This window comes from Paramisgurnus dabryanus, chromosome 4 (genome assembly GCF_030506205.2).
Source record: "Paramisgurnus dabryanus chromosome 4, PD_genome_1.1, whole genome shotgun sequence".
NCBI lineage: Eukaryota > Metazoa > Chordata > Actinopteri > Cypriniformes > Cobitidae > Paramisgurnus > Paramisgurnus dabryanus.
Window position 1 is genome coordinate 27014817 of NC_133340.1, and position 22946 is coordinate 27037762.

The 22946-nt window shown below is 37.3% G+C and overlaps 2 protein-coding genes across 2 annotated transcripts; one reads left to right on the forward strand and one right to left on the reverse strand.

The window, feature by feature from the left end:
* Window positions 1–461: 461 nt before the first annotated feature.
* Window positions 462–19798, reverse strand: slitrk6 (SLIT and NTRK-like family, member 6). Its single transcript, XM_065254147.2, has 2 exons — window positions 19328–19798; window positions 462–3935 (listed from the first exon to the last, which is right to left on the reverse strand). Exon 2 carries the CDS (start codon window positions 3921–3923, stop codon window positions 1443–1445), a length of 2481 nt encoding a protein of 826 aa, XP_065110219.1. The 5' UTR covers window positions 3924–3935; window positions 19328–19798; the 3' UTR covers window positions 462–1442.
* On the forward strand, window positions 11794–12936 carry LOC141282081 (nuclear apoptosis-inducing factor 1-like). The gene is made up of 2 exons (XM_073814556.1): window positions 11794–12073; window positions 12108–12936. The coding sequence occupies exons 1-2, from the start codon at window positions 11963–11965 to the stop codon at window positions 12306–12308; spliced, it is 312 nt and encodes a 103-aa protein (XP_073670657.1). The 5' UTR covers window positions 11794–11962; the 3' UTR covers window positions 12309–12936.
* Window positions 19799–22946: the final 3148 nt, after the last annotated feature.

Sequence of the window (22946 nt, forward strand, 5' to 3'; positions counted from 1 at the left end):
TGAGAACCACTGTTATATATAAACCTGTATTTTAATACATACTATCTTAGGGCCTTCTTAATACTAGTTGGTTTCACTTGATGGGTTATGCGATTTAAACAGCACACCACGTTTATTTGCAGATATTGATTGACTTTTCCGTTTTCTCATTAAATATATATGTATGAGATATCGTTTATTCTGATTTATTTTATTAGTGCACAGTCTACCATTTCAGTCGTGTAACAGAGCACAACATTGCAATACGTGCACTCAATTTAGACTTTTATTTACAGATTAATTGGCACCACATTAAAGGCACACAAACATAGAAATGTTAAGATATGTACAAATATACAGAATAAATAACTCTCATCTACACTGGTACAAAATAAAGCTATGGTGCTCTTCCACACAATAAAACATTTCAAGGCTTGACACAGTAATTTGTGTGCATATTTTTCTCTATATACATATACATATATATTTTCGTCTCTCAAGTCCTGTCGGAAAATGAAGATAAAACACCCTGCGTAACTGTCATGCCGAAAGAAAGAGTTGGAAATTATTTGCGTATTGGAAAGGAACCTTTAAACAACATTTTTATACGAACCAGAAGCTACACTACGTGGGTATTTGAGAGAAAAATTGTAAAGTCTGTGCTGCCTCACAACAACTGATTGTCATCAACCACCTTTAAATGGTATTTTAAGTAGTGCAATTCTTTTCCATTTCCCAACAGGATGCCCAACAGAGTTTCTGCTCATATCAGAGCCAGAGGCGCTAATGAGCAAACGGCTTTGTATGATCTCATTTTCGAACAAAAACCCAGGTGAGAGTCCGATTTCAGGCACAATAAACGGGCCACAGCGGCCGCTCGTAAAGTCCGACCTCAGGGTCGAAACATTACCCATCTGAATGGCTGCTAGCTGTTGCAGACGTTTTAGCATTTAATAAGCGAAAAACTGTGTTGGGCATATCAACATCAAAACCTAACAAATCAGGGAATGTTATTATTAGTTCTAACAGAAAAAAAGAAAAAACGCTGTCTTACATTGCTACAAGTAAACATAGCTTAACAGATCTGTCCCATAAAGACATATAGAAATGTGAAGTGCATCTATGATAATCTTTTCTATCAGGTATGAAACAAACAAACAAACAAACAAAAAAATGCAGTAAGTTCATTGCACAACAAATGTTCTGTTATCATGAACACGAGCAAAGCCAACACCATCCAAAGATAAAAATATTACCCCAGTCAATTCTGAATTGTTTTTCAATGCATCAATGTAATCCATCTTTTGCCATGTCCAACAGGATAAACGCTATTTGTCCACCTTACATGAATGTATTGTACAAATCACCTCCAATATTGTTGCATTATTTTTCTTTCAGGCTAAGAATGAACTGTGAAGGCACTTGCAGTATCATGTGTCAACTCGTGTATGTTTACAGTGTACTCAGTTGAAAGTCGTTTGATGCTCTAAGACTTCTAAATAGTCTGGTTCTGCATGTAAGTTGGCTTTGAGTTCAAAGTACTCATTTTTAGTCTGTTCCACCATGACTTTTCGCGGCCTTGTGTAAACCAGCTGCTCCATTAGTTTAAGCTCTTTGTGATGGTTAGGGACTTGCATGTCCACAGTGGGTTGAAGATGCGGTATATTTTTCCTGAGATATTCTGTGAGGCTGAGCTGCTGGAGCTCTCGTTCCCTTTCCAAGATATTCTTGTACAAGGAGCTGGCATCTCCCAAGCCCACGAAATCGGGGTAATCTGTAACGGCCCTGAACTTTATGTTGGGTCCCGTGAGGAGCGAATCGCTTTCTTTGTCGAGGATGCTATGGCAAATATGCTTGGATTTCTCTGCATCGTACTCCTCTTGCTCATACTCTTTGTGCTGAGAGCAGTAATTAGGGTTCCTGCAGACCTGAACAATTGGGCTACGGGCAGGTTCGTCATACATGCTGGATTCTTGCCTTTCAGTCACGTGGTGGGTGGTCTTCTGGCCATACATGCTGTAATGCAGGTGGATGGGACTGGTCTCGCGGGGCTGTTCCTCGGCCTGTTTCTTCTTGGCCTGCCTTCGCCGACGATGCAGCACAAACACTACAATCCCAGCAGAACAGAAGATGACGATCAGGAGAAGCATGAGAAGACAAAGGATGAGCACAGACAGTGGCACCGCATCGGTCAGAGACCGAAAGAAACTGCTGGTTCCACTTTCTGGTGCGGCTGTGACTGGGACACCATTGTCCATGCCGGGAAGGGAATTATAAGTGACCAAACCAGGACAGAGAACATCGTGCTTGATGTTTCTGACCTCGGCACTAGAAAGCTTTCTAGGAGTGTGGCATAAGATGGAACCCACCACAGTGTCCTTGCTCAGCTTTTCCACCCACTGTTTGAGGCTGACTAAGTCACAACTGCAATCCCAGGGGTTGTCCTCGAGGTAAATCTGCTCCAAATAATTGAGCTGCTCCAACACATTGCTGACTGGCAGGTGCATGAAAACATTTTTACGTAGGTTCAATTTCAACAGGGGCACATTCCGAAAGATCTGGGCAGGGAGAGCGTTGAGTAGATTGTTGTTCAGGAAAAGAAGCTTCAGATTTGTCAAAGGGTTAAATGATCCTGCTTCAATCTCTCTGATTAAATTGTACTCCAAATACAAGTATTCCAGGTTATGAAGTCCAAGAAACATTGTCGAGGAAATCCTCTCTATTCTGTTCCCATTGAGGTACAGCTTTCTCAGATTGCTCAAACTTAGAAAAGTCTCATTGTCTATGTAGTCTATTTGGTTGTTTGCTAAATTGAGCAATTCCAAACTGTCATACGTCACAAAATCATATTTCAAAAGTCTATGAATCATATTCCCTGTTAAAACAAGTTTTGTGGGGCTTTGTTCGAGAATCCCTAGATCAGATATCCTTTGAATGCCACGATCCTCGCAGTGCATTAAATAACCTGCGCTTGGGTGACTGTGACAGGAGCATGATGGCACGCAAAATGTCCCTAGGCCATTCGGAGGTGTGGGGAACCTTGCATCATCTTTTGCTTTAGGGATCTGAACCACCTTGGTGGATGGGGTGACAACCATGTCTAGTGATTTTGAGGGTTCCTCAAGGTTGATGCCAATGTGGGAGGGGCAAAGCACATCCTTCTTTACCTTGGCCAATGAGGTTCCCTTTAGAAGATCAGGGCTGCTGCAAATCACCTCGCCAATGGACGACTGTGCTCGCATGTTCTCGATCCAGACCTTTAAATGTAAGATTTCACAATCGCACACCCAGGCATTGTCCTCCAGCAAGAGCTCCATAATCCGACCAATGTGCTCCAGGAAACCCACGTAGGGCAGCGTCTGCAGTTTGTTCCCTCGCAGGTCCAAATGGGTCAGAGGCACGAAGCGGAAAATGTTGCCGGGAAGGAACTTGATGGAGTTGTCATTAAGTATCAGAACTTTAAGTCGGACGAGCTTGCTGAATGCCCCAGGCTCCACAACCTGGATGAAGTTTGTGTCGGCCTGAAGGTATTCCAAATTTACTAAGCCATGAAATGTGTCCTCCTTCAACATGACAAGGAAATTGCTATTGATGTGGAGCTTTCTCAGAGACCCCAGTGAACTGAAGACCCCGGGTTCCAGCTCTTGTATGCTGTTGGCACCAAGATGCAAGGTGACAGCGTTCTGGAAAGCATCCATATTCTCTGCATTTAACTCCACTAGGTCGTTCTTGTACAGGTTTAGATGGAAAGGTATATCTGCTGGCACCTGCACCTCAGAGATTTTGCTTATGTTTTTCTCCTCACAGTTTATGTATAACAGTCCATCTTTGTCTTCACAGGTACAGAGCGATTTACAAGCTCCACCATATGATACCCTCGATTCGGTGTCTCCAGAACAAACAACAGCAAATAAACAGCAAATAAAAACGATCCCAGTCAGCATTTTGTCTCGTATCTAAGAAAACAAGAAAGGGAGAGAAAGAAATACAATTACTGAGTGTGGTAAAAACACCACTAAAGTGTGGGAATTGTTGATAAAAGCATTGTGAATGTAATGAACAAAAACAACATACTGCAAGATTTTAAATCTTGTTACCTATCGTATAATAAGATTTAATAACATTTGGTTTTCTATAATCTGTTGCTAAGTACATATTTTCACGAATTACTGCTAATAAAATTGTATTGCTAACATGTTTACTTATGCATTCAGGCAGTAAGTGGGACCCCTGAACATTATATCTAACAAAACATTAATCTGAAATCAACATACACTGTAAAATGTAGTACATAAGGTGAGATTAGGTAGACTGCAACACATTTTGACATCGAGAAGACCTGAATGCACCCTATACTTCTAAGGGAACGCTAATGATGATCACATTTACATTGCAAAAAAATGACTTTCGTACTTAGTACTTTTGTCTTGTTTTCAGTACAAATATCAAAAAATTCTTAACATTTTTCTTGATGTGCAAAATGACCTTAGAAAATGTACAATTAAAGTGAATTTATGCTTAAGACAAGCAAAAAAAAAAAAAAAAATGCCAAAGGGGTATTTAAGTGAAGTAAAAATTTAACTTTTTTTCTTGCCCCATCAGCATTTTTTTTTTTTTTTTTGGCACAAATTTTATTTTTTCTAAAAACAAGTATTATTTTCTTAGTATTAGTATAATCAAATTGAAATTAATAAAAAACTCACATTTCTTCAAAGCAACAATTTATAGCATATGATGCAAAAAAAATTATTTAAAGCAACATTCAACAGATGTTCCAACCAGCCTTTACTGGATGGATGCATGCATACATTTCACACTGACAGTAAATTAGAGACAAATTGGCTTATGACTTAACTTGATAAACACTGGCCTGCAGTAGATGAGATTTCTCTATGCACAAGGTTTTTACTGACCTTGCTAACTCTAACATCTTTACACACATACTCTATAATTCTCTCATTATGCCTAATTAACGTATTATGTATTAATGTATATTTAAATTAGGTGCAATTTAGACAATTTAACATAATTTTGTAGCTCAATTGGCAGAGCATTGCCTTGCTGTGCAAAGGTCATAGGTTCGATCCCAATAAACATGCATGAATATGGATTTTAATGGATAGATTCTTATCCTCATCAACTTGAATAAATTTTAACAGAAAAATTGATGAACACAAAAGAAGAAATTTTTAAGGACTGATATAAGCACAGTGCTGATTTTAACCATTGATTTCCATAGTAGGAAAACAAATATTATGGAAGTAGTGTGATAAATGATGAAGAAGATATTTTGATAAATGATGGTAAGCACACAGATGACGGGATCCATTGAATTCCATCGTATTTGTTTTTTTCTACTATGGAAGTCAATGGGTAAAATCAGCTGAATGCTTAACATATTTATCAAGATATCTTCATTTGTGTTCATCAGAAATTCATACATTTTTGGGGAACTATCCCTTTAAATGCATCATTTATGCATACATTTAGGCCTGTATTCAGTCACCTGAAGTGCATTCAAGCTATACGTTTCATCAACTCCTGCATTCCCTTGAATTCAAATCAATGCCAAACCAATGAAAATCCTCTAAGCCAACATTATCTGTGCTGCCCACATTAATTTTATAGCTCTGTAGTCGAACCATTTGTCAACATTGACTCATGCGGTTCTATTTTTAAGCTCTCGTAAAGAAGTTTAGGAGACACATCCGAATCAAAGTATAAATGAAACAACTAAGAACTCCATTAAGGTTATGAAAAAGCAACCTCTAAGCAATAACAGCTCCCTCTGGGTGACCATACATTACCACTGCCAGTAAACAACCACACTCTCGTCTCTTTTATAATGTCATTTAAACTCGACATAATACGGCTCCGTCCGACTTTACGGAAACATAAAACACTGCAGAGTCCCGGTGAAACCGTTAAGACTGAGATGCTTCACGAATGTATTGACACAAACTCAAACGCTGAAAGGTCCAGCGTGCCACACGACAGCCACAGGCTGTGAGCGCTGACAGCTCTGAGCAAACACAGTGTGAGGAGATGACAAAGACGTTTTTTGTTTGTACTCTCGGGGATGCCAGTATAGAACGGCGGTGGGGGGCATAAATAAAATTAGATTAAAAGAATAAAAAAAAACTGAGGAGAAAAACGAGTGCCCGAGTGTCACGCTTGATGACAGGATGAAGAAAAAAACAGTTCCTATTTATAGCAAGCAGTGTGTGTGTGTGTGACAGTGAGGAGAGAATTTGTGCTCCATTAAGAGCAAGTGAAGCCTACATATTGTGCTCTCATGCATTTTAACAGGGTTTAATCTCTACCAACTTAACTATACGTTCACACACACATGCACCTACAGTTTATACACTTAAGAGCACGTGTGTGTATATATAGCTTATCGGCCAGATTTCCCTTGATGCAGCGCCCACATCTCCCGGCTTCACTTCAAACACTCTTAAAGCTTGTCCTGATGTAAAGCTGACTTTTCTTTGTCTTTTATGCCTGGCTTTATAGCCTGAATGACAGGCCATCTCTTAGAAACATCTTAGTTATCTCTGAAACACAAACGGACATAAATTTCACCCATGAATCTCTACAAGAGTTTCCAAGTGATCGCAAGACTATGCTCAGATTTGCTGGTATCTTTTTATTATTATTGTTTTATTTTCAATGTTTTGCTATCATCTAACCAATCTCACTAATGACCTGTAGTACAACAAGTGCTAGTAAAGCACTGCACTGTTTTAAATTAAGTCATTTATATAATTTTTAGCTGTGCCGCCATTGATGTAACGTTGTCCCAGCTACCATTTAGTCCGCGCCATGTTGTTTCCAAAACGAGGTTGTGAGGGATGGACGTCCAGAGCGTGTGCTTTATTGTTTTGTATCAGAATGCTTGTCATTCACCACCAAAATACAGAAAATATATCATTTTACAAATTTCCACAAGACAAAGAACCTCAGAAATGATGGATTGTTAACTGAAAAGGGACATTTTACCTAATTTTGAGATAAGAGCAATGCAAAATGTACATAAAATATGTTTTGGCTAATCACTATTTTCTAATGTTGTAAGTTTTCTTTAAAACACTAATATAGTCCCATAACTAAGTACATTATGTCCAATTCGTACAGATTACAAAAAAACGCAAGGCATGAATACATTAAAAATGGGGGTTTACCTCTAAGAACACGATACTTGCACACCGACCCTTAATAAAATAATTTTTTGGGGGGTAAATGTGTAATAACCATTTTTTTCATCTATTGATTCTATCATCAAAACCATGGTTTTACTACAGTAACCATGTTTTTTTTTTAACTGTAGTAAAACCATGATTGATTTTCGTAATGGGAACTATCACGTAAATAGCTTGTTATAAATTATTAAGTCAATGTTCATGTCTTGACGCGACAGAGAAAAAACATTGGACATACTCTTATGTACCTACTATACAAACTGGAGATTTATACTTAGTTGTTGTCATAAAATATTGTATTGCTGCACCATGAGAAATTAGTGAAAATTAACTATTAACTATGTTTTTACTACAGGTAAAAAAACATGGTTACTGTAGTAAAACCATGGTAACCACAAAATAACCATGGTTATGACAACCATGGTTTTCAAAAACCATAGTTAAACCGTGGTTTGTGTAGTAAAACCATGGTTTTGCTGATAGTAGTCAATACCCCCCCAGAAAACATGGTTACTACACTTTTACCACAATAAAACCATGGTTAATTTTCATTGGGGATATCCAAAACAGATATTATGTACACAATGTGTTGCTATTATCTCAAAAATAGGTCATAAGCTATGTCCCTTCTAATTTTAACAATCCATGTTTTCTGAGGTTCTGTCCTGTGCAAATTTGGGTTAGGGTTAGGTGTTTTGATGGGTGAATGACCAGCATCCTGCACGCTCTTGAGGTCCATCCCTCACAGCCTCGGTTTGGAATCAACATGGACTGAATAAGGCATATTTAGGGGTTGAGGGCCACCCTTATATTTTGTCATGAGTCCCATGAATTCTAGCAGCGAAAAAGTGCATTTTAAAGTGCCAGTACAAATAACACTGAACAGTATGCGCAGTTCATTCTTGCTGAATTACCCCTGGGGATTTCAATGTAAACTAAAAGGATCTCTCATAAAATTCTTCAAAGGCCAAATTAACTGAGCTATGCTACCCACAATTCATTTAACAGCTATTTACTCTTACTGTATGACACCAATTGTCTCATTTGTGCGTATTATTCGGAAACAAATGCGAACTATATAAAGTCTCCCAAAATAAAGTCTCCTAAACCATCCAAAAGCAACCGCAGAGAAATGCACTTTTCCTCTGGGACGCAGAATCCTATTTGGCCTAAATAGGAAACAAACTGAGAGGCTCGGTATGGCCTCCTTAAAGTTAAAGTCACTTACGAGCCTAGTAACTTGGTTGGTATGGTAGTCAGTGCCACTTCTGCCCCCATTACCAAGTCCACGTCCATGCATTTGGCAGATGCTTTTATCCAAAGGCCTTACGGTGCATTTAAGCTCCAAGTGAATTGAACCTATGACCTTGGAGTTGCAAACACAATGCTTATCATGTTAAGCTACAGGACAGCAGGTGTTATAAACAGAGAGACAGCCATAAAAGGTCTATCAAATGTGGCATCTCATGGGACTTGGTGTATAAATAATATATATGCAAAGTTGCCCATTGATGTGGCTGTTATGCATGCAAGAGCAGAAAGGGAAGACTTATCATCTTGTCAACACATCAGCGAATGCATTATGATACTGCATGTCATATTATGTGTCAAATACAAATACAAATACAATAAACCAAAGAAATATAATAAAACTTGTTGGACTCCGGGGTATTTCGTATTGTATGACTGCGGCAGACTTGTTTGTGTCTGAGCTCCTGACCAGGAATTATATTGTTTACTGCTTGCCTCCCTTATCTTATCTCAGCATCACAATGCAGTGCCTTTGTTTTGAGGCAATACATAAAGGCCCCATATGTGCTGTTTATACTGCAATACTAAACCCAGATTGCCTGCAAACCTACAGTACTGAAAATATCTCCATGCAGTTGCCAGAAAGGAAGAATCCGGCCTGAGACCATGTTTGCGAACTGTATAAGGTAGAAGCATAACACTGCGGGTCATTTTGGATCTCATTTGCATCTAAGTAGAAACTCATGTTGCAGCTCTCGTGGTACAACGCTAACCTTTTTCGAAAGGGAAATTATACGTATTTGATCTAGTCCCTAGGGAACTATTGTTTGTAGACAGCGGGAATTGTCTTGCTTGAACAGGTTGAGAAAATGGCCACTCACTAAGACACCGCACTAGGGGCTGGACATTCATTATTTATCTTATCAGTAATGAAATGCCACAACAACAAGGTTGGGAATGAAGTGTGGCGATCAATGACTGCGGCCCTGTCACATCCGAGCGAATAAACAGCTAAACGACAACTGCAAAGTCATCCCGTCATCTGCATAACCGGCTTAGGGATATGCCATGTAAAGGACAAGTACAACTTTAATTTTCCTAGTCTTTCACATGCATTGTCTGGTGTCGCGTGTTTTGGCGGAATTGGTGTCAACCAATTTAGTCCTCCAACTTTGAATATGACAAGGCTGGCATTTTTATAGGAATACAAGGTTGAGGTTGCAACCTCATCTCAGGTAGAATAATTTAGGCGTAACAAGCTGACATTTTACTGGTATGTTGGAAATCAGGACATGCAGACCTTGGAACGTTAAATATTCACACCCAAGGACTATTTTTATAGCTGTTTTGCAATGCTTTTAGTAGGTGACTGTCTCCTAATTCAAAGTAAACATTTCATCTGAATTTATGCAGAAAATACCACGCTCTGCCAAGCCACTTCCTTGAAATGTGACATATAACCGACTGATCTGGAACGCAAATACAAATAACAATTCTAATGTAAAGCATACACAGGACTGTTGTCACTGCTGATTGCAATATTTTATTGTTAATACATTGCTAATTTAACCTCCTACGGCTCAAGCTTTTGTTTGTCTTTTTTCAGATTTCTTCCAGCTATTTTGGGGTTAGAAAGAACCAATAAATATAATAACCAAATATTTTTCTTTGAACATGAAGCAGTGTAATTGTCCATCCCTGCTGAAAAAAAAACAATAAAACCATTACAGAAAATTTTAATGGTTTCCATTAATTTTAAAATAATGTTAATACAAAATAATGGTTTTATTGTTTTTTTTTCAGCAGGGATGTTTGTGTACAACAGGTTCCAGCTACACAGAATTAATTATTATGGTGCAAACAACAAAAAAATAGATGTCACGTTTTTTTTATGAGGTTTCCACATTTTGTGACACTTCAAATGGTCGATGCAATCATATAACTTCTATACTTATTGATCTAATTGTGGATCATACGCATAGCCTCATATTTGTGAGGAGAATGCAAATGCAAGTGTAACAATTTTTTTATCTCCTTGTTGTGGCTAGGAGGGATACAGCTACGGCGTAAATTTTATGAGATTTTGGGTTTAGAGTTAGGTTTGGGAGTAGGATTAGGATAAAAACTGTGGCAATGGCTAGATTAAATACAGCTATGGCCTAAATCCCATGAAATGTTGGATTTAGGGTTAGGTTTGGGGTTAGGATTAGGATAAAACAGTGTTTATTCAGTAAGATTTTACATGATTTTGGTGATTGCCATTTCCCTTCTAGACACAACTCCATCTCTTCTCACGTTATGTCTTCTCTGTCATTTATCATTGAGAATGATTCTCTCTCTTTCACAAGTTAACAATCATGCCACGGCGCTTAGGTCAGTAGTTTTCAGTCAGTTGTTTTAGTAGGCAAAAGCTATAAGCGAGTTAGCAATTTAGCACTTCCCAAATACCAAAGTCAATGTTTGTTTTTTTTTGGGGGGGGGGGCTTTGGTTAAAAGCTGTAAATAAGATCTTGGGTTAAGACAAACCCAGGATATTTTCCCATTTTCTTCTACGATATAAAACATCAGTAATACCACCACTTGTTTTTAAGCTTTAAAGTGTCTTTTCTCTGCCAGTGTTTTTTTTTTAAGTTGCCAGACAGCACCAACATTTTTATGATTTCCAGAAAATTATCTTCTTTAAATATATAAACATACAATATATTAAATGAAAGAACAGGCCCGCTGCTTTCAAAAAAAAAAAAAAGAAAAAAGTTTCATCCTACTTTCATTTGTTCTTTTTTTATAACCCCTTAAATATGAGTAGGCCTCTTTAAAAAAACACTTTTTTTAAAAAACGGAACGATTATCAAAACATACATGGCGTTTAAAATTAACTAAATAAGTTTTTGCTTAATTTTTTTATAAATTGGGTAAGAGTGCCATTTAGTACAGATTACCGTAAAAAATCATAAGGAAACAACATTGGCAGGAAAATGTTTTCTCTTATTTGACGAGATAACTCGGTGGCAGGGAAAGAGTTAAAAGAGTGATTGCTAACAAAGTACTACATGGGACTACAGACGTTGTCGGGAACGTTAAACATCATCACGTATTAACATCGCAAAAACAATGCAACATGGGCACAATTTCCAACAGACATTCATCTGAAGACTATTTCATTATCAGGAAACATGATTTAAATGTGTTTATTGAAGTTTAAAAGAGATTGGTGGTGGTGACAATGAACTCGAAGGACCATGGTGTAGCTTTGTTTTTCTCAATTCACAAAAGTTCTGGGGCCTCATTTATAAAACTTTGCGTAGGATTTGCGTCAGAAGTGCCGTACGAATGAAACATAGGACGCGCGTACGCACAGAAATATTCAGATTTATAAAACCGTGCGCACGCACATCCTACGCATTTTTCCCTTAATAAATCACAATCAATTCTAAATGTAGCGCAGCTTTTGCGGCTTCATGACACGCCCATAGTTGCCCATAAATAGTCCGTGAAACGCCCACAAGTTAATATGCATTGATTGCGAAATCATGGCAAACACAGAGAGGAAATCAAAAAAACGTAACTTCACTCAATGTGAAGTAGAAGTTATCGTTGGCGAAGTGGAAAAGAGGAGAAAAATGTTGTTTGGAGGGCACAGTGTGGGCATTACTAATGCCAAAAAAGGCACTTGAGTGGCAAACGTTGGCAGACGGCGTAAATGCTGTAGCCTCACAACCTCGGACCATGGCCGAAATAAAAAAGAAATGGTCGGACATCAAAGTCGAGGCAAAAAAACGACTAGCGCTCCATCGCCAGAGTGTGTCTGCCACGGGTGGTGGAAAGGGGACATTGTTCAGCGCAAATGTAATATTTTGTTGCTTTCTGAATGGTTGAGACATACGCCATACATTGTTTTATAAAAAATAAAACACACTAAAGGCATATGCATGAATACCATAATTCCGTAGATTATGAAGATATGGTTTACTATGAAAACAACTTTCCCCAGTGGACAATTAATACATCTATCTATTTATTTATCTATCTATCTATCTATCTTTATATCTCCTTAATTATATATCTATCTGTCTATGTAATTGCATCTATATCTGCTCCGCCAGACGGACACATTGACGAGAATATCAGTTTTGTACATTATTATATTCTTTATGAGGATGAATTACACAACATGCCAATATTATTGCAGAACATATTTCACTTTTCTTTTAGCAAATATGTGTTCATTTGAATTTCTGTTGTATTTGTCTGAATGCACAGTAAGACTTGCTTTATGAAGTCTTCATGTTATTTATGAGAGGCAGTGTTGTCATTTTCACTTTCACGTGTTTCTTCCATCTGCCGACGGTGTCGCCATTTCTCATTTCACCCGTTTTTGTGCGTACGCCTGGGTCAGAGCTTGCGTGACGGACAGCACATTTTCCCGTCAAGTTTGCTTTTTATAAATAACAAGTATTGCGTAGAGAGTGGCGTACGCCTTCTTTTGTGCGTACGCAACGTTTATAAATGAGGCCCCTGATCATCAGTGCAAATTATCTTGTTGGACAAAACATACAAGTGTTTTTTGTTAAAAACAGAGCTTTTTTTTGCACCAATCCAAAAGTCTGTGGTAAAAGTGAATAGGCTTTTTGGTAAGGGAACCAATGTCCTCCTAAATTCCGGGTTGGCCTACAAACCAATGTCATTCCTGCGGCACTTATTACTATGGGCATAAACATAATTGTAATCATATTTATAAAAAAACAACTCATAAATAATTTCATATGCCATCTGAGATGGTCACAATGCATCATGGGATTGCCGTAAAGAATGTGTGCAATACTAGCAAACAAATTTAGCTAAAACAAGGTACCTTAAAAGATCCCTGTTACATTATTTGTACATGAAGCATACAAATAATGTTGGAAAATAAAAATCCATTATCCAAAAATACTCATCCTCATGCCATCCCAGATGTTTGTGACTCTATTTCTTCAGCTAAATATACAATCACAATTGGTTTTTGCATGTCTTGTGATGAAACACACACATGACAACTAGTCACGAAGCGTGCGAGAACAACTCAGAATATGACAACTAGTCACGAAGCATGCAAGAACCAATCAGAATTTACTTTATCAATGCACTGCCATATTTGCTACCATGCTGATTTGAATGTTAAGAAAAATACAATATGCATTGATTGTTAAATAACATACAATATTATGCAATATCTTTTACAACTGTAAAGCATAATTTACTGTATTTTATCATTACTGGACACAACACATCAGCCCTGTCTTCTGAAATCATATGTATAAATGTGTTTGTTATAGCTAGGAGTAATAAACATGTGATTTCACCGCTCTGCATTCTCTTCCAAATGTTTTGCTAATCAAATATGCCACAATTAATTCATAAGAATTAGCGGTTAGATCTACCGGATGAAACCAAATATGTTGTGAAAAACAGACATCTGCACGCAGCAGATGCACCTCTCTCTGCAAATCAACATCACAACAGGACGTTCTTCCACTTTTTCTGTTCTCCGTATGATTTTTCCCATCACTGCAGTTTATTCCAACAGAACCTCTCAGTGAAGCAGGCATCACTGTTACTATTGCTCCCATTTACAGTTAACAAATTCAACCCCCTAAGTCTTACATTTTTGCATGTAACTCACACCGCACTATTGCGCTTTCAAACACCAATGATCCCTCAGATCGTGTGGCTTGTTAAGGAGAGCTCGGCTAATATTTTATAAGCAGGGCACCTTTAAGTGGTAAAAGATAAAACAGGTGGGGAAATCCCATAAACATAATAAAGAAGAGACTCTATGCACATTATATCTAAGGAGCGAAAAATCGAACTGACAAGGAAGGTGGCTTATCTGAAAGTATGTTTTACATGAGCAAGCACCCCTCATATTCCCAAAACATAATTCTCAATCTTTCTGTAGAGTCCAATACAGTGTTATCGTACAAATAAAAGATATAAATAATACATGACTTATTTAAATGTTTGCATAATTGCTTTGGTTACTGGAGCAAATGAAATGATGACAGTGGCGGCTCTGACAGAGCTGACTTATCCTAAAAATAAAATGATGTAGTGCTGTACTTCCAGATGAATCGTAAGAGCCCTTACATCATTCAGCTCTGTGCATTTGCCCCAAGCACACAAAACGACTGTAACTAATGAGATAAAAGCAGAAGGTATAACAGTGATCGAATCATTTAATAAAACAATCACTTTCAACAGCCTCGCCACGGTTTGTACTTCAATCTGTTTACTTTCAAAACTTTATGCATTAACAAAGTCACAAATTCTTGTATGACGCTAGCATGCAAATGCAACATTATTAACATATTTTACCGGCGCTATTTGTGTTACGACAGTAGTAACTCTTTCAATGTCTCATTTATGTATTTAAGCAGCTCGCAATAGCCAACTTTAACTTTCTCATGTTTTTGGTTTATTCCTAAAACCAAACCAACCCCCACTCCCCAACCCTGCAGTAATGCTACTTGTGTCGCATTTCACATAGTATGACATTTTTGATCACAGCAAAACACAAAATCATGATAGTAATGCGTATGCGGTGGCATACTTTGCATATTTATATAGCGGGGCTGATGGATGCATAATTCTGATTGGTTGAGAAATGTTCCACAGGTATGCATTATTTTTCTATAAACGCTGTTATATGCAAAATAATTGGCTCCAGGCCTTTGAATTATTTGAAAATAATGCACCGTTTCACGTTATGCGACATGACACCTTCTTGGGTGTGCATTATTTTCAAATAATTCAACGGCCCGTCGTCAATCATTTCTTACGTAAAGTGTGAGTCGCCCTCAATATCTCAAGTGGATATTGATGGCTATTTCCACAATTTGACCGAACAAAAGGATTTCAGTCTTATCTAAGCTAAATTAATGCGAATGCTCCAGCTGCACAATGTGTGCGCTCTAGAGAAATGCATGTATTTACAAGCCGAACAATTATCTTAGACCAGAGATAGAAAATCAATGATTTAATTTTCTCAGTGTTGTTTTTATCAGCAGACATTGTCAGGTACACAGTGATATGCCAACAAATTTGGAAACTCGTTTTACAGTTTGATACATTAAAGGATTAAGCCATGACTCTAAGAAAAGAGACTATACTCTAAGAAAACATTCGTTTTTTTGGGTTATGCTTTTAACACATTATGTGTGTCATTTTGTGTTAAAATTCGACACAAGTTGTTTTAAAGTAACACAAAATGTGTTGTTTCAATAATACTACAGAAATGCGTTGTCCCTAAAATAACACTGGTGTGTTGTTTTTAACGTTCTACAAGTGTACCTGTTTGTTAAAGTCAAGGGGCTTTGACCCAAATGGTGACCATAACCAAATATTACGTCGTGCTGTGTTTATTTTATTTTTAAATAAGTATCTGTGACCCTGGACCACAAAAGCTGTGTTAAGGGTCAATTGGTTGAAATTGAGATTTGTACATAATTTAAAAGCAAAATAAATAAGCTTTCCATTGATGTTTGTTTGTTAGGGCAATATTTGGTCGAGACACAAATATTTAACATTTTAGAATGTTACTAATAATACATTTTTATATATTTACGGTAGGAAAATTACAAAATATCAGTAGCAGCCGGTGACTTCTTTTTTCAAGGGCGCATAATGCAAAGTTCGTCACAACATGTATGTAGCCCGTAATGTGTGTGGTTCGTCATTTCAAAATATGTGTTCGGTGTGTCGGGTGAACCTATGTGCATCCCTTGTCTTGTCAAAATAAGTGCCTGCTGCAGACGCCTCTAAAGGGTTTATGATAAAAAAGACGCTCGCGTTTGACAGATACTTGCAAAATCTCATGCATAATCAGAGTTTATTGTTAATGGAGTGTCTTGCGAGTATTTTGTGAATGTGAGCGTCTCTTTTATCATAAACGGTTTTGACACGTGTGCAGCAGGCACTTTTTTTGACAAACGCGTGATGCACATGGTTTACATGACGCAAAAAAACACATATTTTGAATTTGCACCACATAGAAGAGCAGTCACGAGCAGCCACTGCAAAATGTCTTAATGATTTTTGGCACAAAATACAATGTATTGTTGGCTATTGCTTCAAATAGTGGTCCAGTTTTTTTTTTCTTAAAAACAGTAAATTAATATTATGCAAATATTATGAAATGCACAGTTTGAATATATATTGTTACTGACTAGATAATACAAAAAAATAAAAAAGCCATAAATCACTCAAACTTTCCAACATTGTTTGAACTGTACTCTAATTGGTTGAGATTTTAAGAAGGTCAAACTGAATTATGATTACAATTTCGACACATCAGTTCCAAAGAAATCTTAAACAAACATATTAGGTTACACCCCTTTAGTTTGTTCTTCGTCTAGTTTGACATACTACACAATCCTCAGCCAGTATACATTTTTTATCAGATGTTTCTCCAAAGAAAAGTCACTTTAAAAAAGTCTGGTTTGTGTTTTACAGAACACACCACTGGGTTAAACATTACCCAAAGCTGGTTGTTGTTACCCATCTGTGGGTTGAAACAACCCAACATTGGGTTATTTTTAACCCAGCGGTGTGTTCTGTCCAATATTTACTCAACATTTAAGAGTGTTGGATAGAGTAGAGCTATAAAAATTACTGTGAAACGTAAACGGCAGATACTTTAGTCTTGGTAGTGAAATGTTTGGGTTTGTACTGAAATATTTGTTTGCAGACTTTGATGTCTTGAGCCCACATCTGCAGAGTTTACTAAAGACACATACTGTACATACAAACAGACACAATTCAAGTCTTAGTTGCATTTTTTCTTGTCTATAGCAAAGTCTTGTTTAATTTATAACACAAATGCAAAGCTTTAAACTAGACCTAGCCAGGTAACAAGACCCAAAAAGGCCTCTCTGCTTTTTTCAGTTCACCCGTGTTGTTTGTGTCAGTGTTGAGCACGTAAGCTTACAGCTTTCCATAAAAAGAAGCAAACTACAATGGATTGCTGCAGGTTGCCATGCGCTGCATATACCACCATGAGCCCTGGGCATGGGGATCAGGAGATGGAGAGAAATAAAGTGTAAACTGGGCTTAGGGGCAAAGCGATGAGCGAATCAGTGATGCTCCATTTTACCCAGCACAGGGCAGATGGCTACTTCATTGTGTCTGTGGCACTATATAGGAAATAATGCACAGGCCTCAGGGAGATGCCACAACACCCACATATAAGAACAGAGTGGAAAGGCGAGACCCCGGTAATGTCATGGTCCCCGAAATCTGATGACCTCGCCCACTCAATACTGAGTAACTAGTGAGGTAGAGGCTTCACTGTTCGGAAATTTACTCTCTCTCTCTCTCTCTCTCTCTCTCTCTCTCTCTCTCTCTCTCTCTCTCTCTCGCTCTCGCTCTCTCGCTCTCTCTCTCTCTCTCTCGAAACCTGTCAGGATTATGAATGTGTCCTGGTCATTCAACCCACAACCAAGAGGAAAAAATATTGTGTGAAGCCTATTTTTAGCATCATTAAGATTTTTATTTTGGATTGTGATGTAATTTTCGTAACATTTAACAATAGTACGTATGACATCATATTTTCATAAAATTAAGTAAATTACTCATTCCTGTCTTGCGAACAAAAAACTGATATATTATTAACAATGCAAGTGCAGTGAAGTGACTTTACTGTTTTAAACAAACCAAGCCATTAATATTTACTGTAATATAGTTAAAATCTTCCGAGTTACAGTAATGAGAATTTACATTGTAAAAAATCTTAATGATCCTACAAACAGCTTTACAATGATTAAATCATGAATCATTTACATCTCTGGGACCCAAACATAGAGGCGGTAATTTAGAAATTACTCTCATGGATTCTGTAAATGCTCATCTGGCCCAGTCAAACACCTGCAGGCTAATTTTATTGACGCTTATACAGTCTTATGCTTCACAAAGCAAACGTGCACTTCCCAGAAATGAAGTCTCTCTGACATGATCAAACCTGATTATCCAATGAAAAGCAAATTCCTCAAGATATATTTAAATCCACTAAACCCACAACACAATGATTAAAGAAAAAAAAACCTGTCATCATGCCATGCCTCACATAATGACCAAATATAAATGCAAATATGAACAGAATGGTTTTAACATTGCAGATCGATTTTAATGAATGTATTTTAAACAGATCTGCATTATCAGCAACGGTTTAATGTGGAGAGTACACAGATAAGGACATTTGTGCTGACTTTGCGCTGTCTTAAGACATTAAATTAAGTCTTCTCTCTCTCTCCCTCTTTCTCTCTCTTTGTGTGTGTGTGTGTGTGTAGGTATGTTATGTGAATGTGACTTTGAAGGCGAGCATATGTGCCACAGACGACAAAATTGGTGCTTTCAGCAATGAAGTCACATGAGTTTCATTTACGCGGATAGAATTTGCAGGGGATGAATAAGTAAAATCAACCTTATAAGGTGTCATTGAGATCACAGTAGGTTCGTTTGGCACAGCCTATTGTACCTTTGCATAAAGCGCATTGCTTTCCGACGCCAATTATAACAGACGGTACCTTAGAAACTAAACATATCCGTGTCCAACTGTTTGGAGGAGAAACAAGTGTTGTGCATCTGTAAACTGTACAGTAAAGACATTGTGCCAGCGTTCATAACTCTAACTATTCTTTTTTTATCTCAAATATCATTGCAATCTTCATATGTAATGATTCAAAATCTACCGCACCGGTAGGTTTTGTACACATTCTTGTCTTACGTGCGCGCACATTCAACATTAATAGCCTACAATCGTCCAGAGCGAAAAGAAAAGGTGTTTGAGAGATACAGACACAAAAGTGCTTAAAAAAGGGACAATGATCGTATTGATTCGTCTTTGGATATGTCATTCTTACCCAAATTACGCAGCGGAGAAGTCTGTGTATGTATAGTCCACTTGACCAAGTTATTTGTGCTTTTTGAATCAAACAAAACCAGGCAGTTTCGCAGCACACACAGCGCGCCCGGACCCTCTGGACTTCTCAATAGGGTTCCTTGGCACGGAATAACCCACCGCGCAAAAAGACCGCATGGAAAAAGTCCAGGTCCAAGTTGTCCTCAGCTGTCCATTGCGCGATGATTTATTTATCGTCCACTCGTTTATTTTTCAGAAATGTTGCGCCTGCATCTCTGACAGTCAAGATCACACTCAATGATAGTCAAGCGACTGGGAATAAAAGTGCGCAATTGAGATTCAGCAGTGGTGATGTCCGGTGCGCGCCTGACCCCCGCGGTTAGAAGGTATAAGCAGGCGCAGACTCCAGTGTCTCCATCTGCCCAGTGAATGAGCTCGTGTACTGGATCTCCGCTTCACCAGAGCTCCTCCCTCCTTACAGTCAAACGGGCTATCGTGACTCCTTACGGGGAGGAGAGAGAGGAGACACTAATTTATCTTTGCGCACCCTGGTCATTACTGACTTCTGCGTGTGCGGGTTCGTGAGTGTGAAGTAGGCTACATTGCCATTACTACAATGTTACGTAATTGACACATAAAAAATTAAATACTGTCCGCAAAATTAGGATTTTAGGTTCAAATCTATATCATAAACTGTGTGTTATTGAAACCAGTAAATCAAAATTTAATATAGCAGAAAGTTTTAGAAGTAAAAATAACACAATGTCCTTTACATTATTGTTGAAATATTGAGGACTTATAAAACTTGTTAGTAAAATATTCCTGTAGCTCAACTACTGCATTAACAGAGCAAAGGTCATGGGTGTGATTCCCATGCAACACAAATATTGATAAAATATAGAGTAATTTAATGTAAAATATAGATTGAGTTCACTATAAGGCACTTTGGATTAAAGTGTCTGCCAAAAACATAAATGTCAATTTGAGACACTGACCCACCTTTGTACAAAATTTCAAATGTTTAACTCAAATTGTAATAAAAATTGCAATGACCTTTGAACCCCATATTTAAAGGAAATTATATTAATGTTGTGCTTAGACAATGAGCTAGCTTACTGATAAGTTTATCTTATTTTGTGATTATAGTGATGATTAAATGAGCTATATGGCTGTAAAGTGTATCAGAGGGCAAGGTAATACAAAACAGTAATTGCATCCTCATCCGCTTATACAAACACAAACACACTCTCATTTTTTATGACTAACATACCAGCTAGACTGCCAGGGTCAGTCAAACCTCTCCATGACTCACAAACTTGTAAATGCTTGTCTTGAATGCTTAACACGTAACCACAAATGCAACAGATCACGTTTTGAGATAGGCTAATTATATTTAATGATCCCTGATACAGGTATGTGTTCATTTACCAATATAAGGTATATTCATCTCATACATCTCAGTTTGAATTGAAACATTAATGATGGTAAATCAGATTCTTTTATTCTTTTATTTATCCATGTGGTTCCAGGTAGTACATGCTGCACACGCCCCTCGGCAGCCCACACCTTTTCAATGTATATTACGTAAGGTGCGTACACCCACGTGAGACTGATAGAGCAAAAGTCAACTTTAACATATTATTCATTGTGCGTATATACTGTATGTAACGATAGCTTTGATACCAAAGGTTTTTTAATGAATACAAGAAACTAGACATTTGAAATGACTGAAATGAATAGAAGCACTGTTGGGGTCATATAGGGCACGCTGCTGAATTTTTTAATTTGGAAAAATAATATTATTTTTATTTGCAACCAAAATGTTCTCACTTTAAGTGGAAACCTAAAATTAAAAATGTTAAAATATTTTAGGTGTTGCCAATTGAAGTAATTAAAAATATATATATTTTTTTTACTTAAGTGGGAAAATTGAAGTGGCCAAACTTTAGAGTTTAGCTAAGGTGACATTGGAGTAAAAAAATCTAAAGTTTAGTTTCATGTGCTCACGTGAAACTATCACACGCGCACATGAACCTAAACTTTATTTAATTTTTTCTCCGTGTCCCCTTAGGGGCTCCGTATTTAGCAAATGAAATATTTTTTTAAGTTGATACAACTTTTACTTTATAAAGTGTAGCAACGCAAAAAGATGTTCAGTTTTATTCAGATGTTAATATATTTATAATGCAATATGTTTATTTAATAAAGCTAAAAAAGATATATCGAAACCGGCAAAATATTGTAAAAATTTGTATATTGCAATGCTTGGCAACAACAGAATGATTTTAAAGCTTTTTAAAGTTTATGTATAGTCAAAGTTTTTGGTTTATCGACAGAGAGAGAGATGCTTTTTTCCCCGCAGAATAATGTAATAAATGAACATTGGTATACAATGTTAAGTCTTTACATATATTTTATTATAATTAAAATTGATTTTAAAAACTCAAAGCATTATCTTATTGCATACCATATAGTTAGCAAGTTTTTGCACACCGTATTTCCTTCACTATCGTGCTGCCCTAGTTTTTATAAACATTCAATAGATTTTGAGGCCCTGAAACATATTTGCACACTTATCTAAAATACTGATGCCATTGCAACAGATAGCAAAACATTCACATTAAGTAGCACCTATACATTAGCATTCATGAATGTTTAAGTGCGACAACCTTAGTAGCAAAGCATTATTAATTGACTTGCAGAATAAGGTTGGTACGATTGCATCTCTTTAGAGGTTCTTAAGCAGCAGTTTTCTGAAGTGGTCAGCATCTCTGAATGCTGAGTTAAGACATGCTCAGCTCATTGGTAGATCTTAATGCACTTTTTCTTTTATAATGATCATCAAGCTGCTTGTTATGGAGAAATCTTGTAAAAGACCTCAGAAAATCTTACAGTGTTATATAAGCATGCTAAATAACCGAAGGTTGAATTGCTTGATAACACAGAAAGAGAGACAATGCAACCAAACAACAAAGTGGTTCATAATATTTTATACATGAAAGTATAACTCTGTCCCACAACCATACAGTAGGCATAATTTTAAGGCATCAAATGTGTTTTTGTTTCAGATAAAACGTTGCTTGACAATTCAGGATGCTGTAAGGATGCTACTGTACATTAGGCAGTATAAAACAAGGCAGCTAGCAGACATTCAGGCAGTGCCACCGTGAGAGATGTCTAACCTATGCAACGCTATTAACAACCCAAAATAGCATCAAAAACAATCACCCTCTCAAACCGAGTAAATATGCAATTCTCCTATAGCTTTGAAGTGAAGAGCAAACAGAAGCTGTAAATACTTGGAAGCCATGTTTGTTTGTAACCTGGGGCTTGTGCTGCACCATCACTGGATATAACACTGGACTTGGTTCTGCTGTAGCATCTGTAGCACAAAGTAATAAAAAAGAAGGGATGTTTTAAGAGAAAAAGAGGCATTGAAAGAATCGAAACGTGCAAACAAATGTGTGATCTCATGATAGAGCAATACATCACAGTGTTTACATATGTATGCGATTATATCAGAGGGCAAACATGAGGTCGAACATTTCCATCCTCCATTATTTGACTAGTGTTTGATTAAACATCTGGAACAAAAGAGAGCGGCATAATGGTTAGGTTAT

Excerpts from the sequence above, each read along its gene's own strand:
- slitrk6 (XM_065254147.2), bottom strand. The coding sequence starts at position 3,923 with ATGCTGACTGGGATCGTTTTTATTTGCTGTTTATTTGCTGTTGTTTGT.
- LOC141282081 (XM_073814556.1), top strand. The coding sequence starts at position 11,963 with ATGGCAAACACAGAGAGGAAATCAAAAAAACGTAACTTCACTCAATGT. Across the intron at positions 12,074-12,107 it reads TGTTGTTTGGAGGGCACAGT|TGGCAAACGTTGGCAGACGG; the intron begins GTGGGCATTACT and ends AAGGCACTTGAG.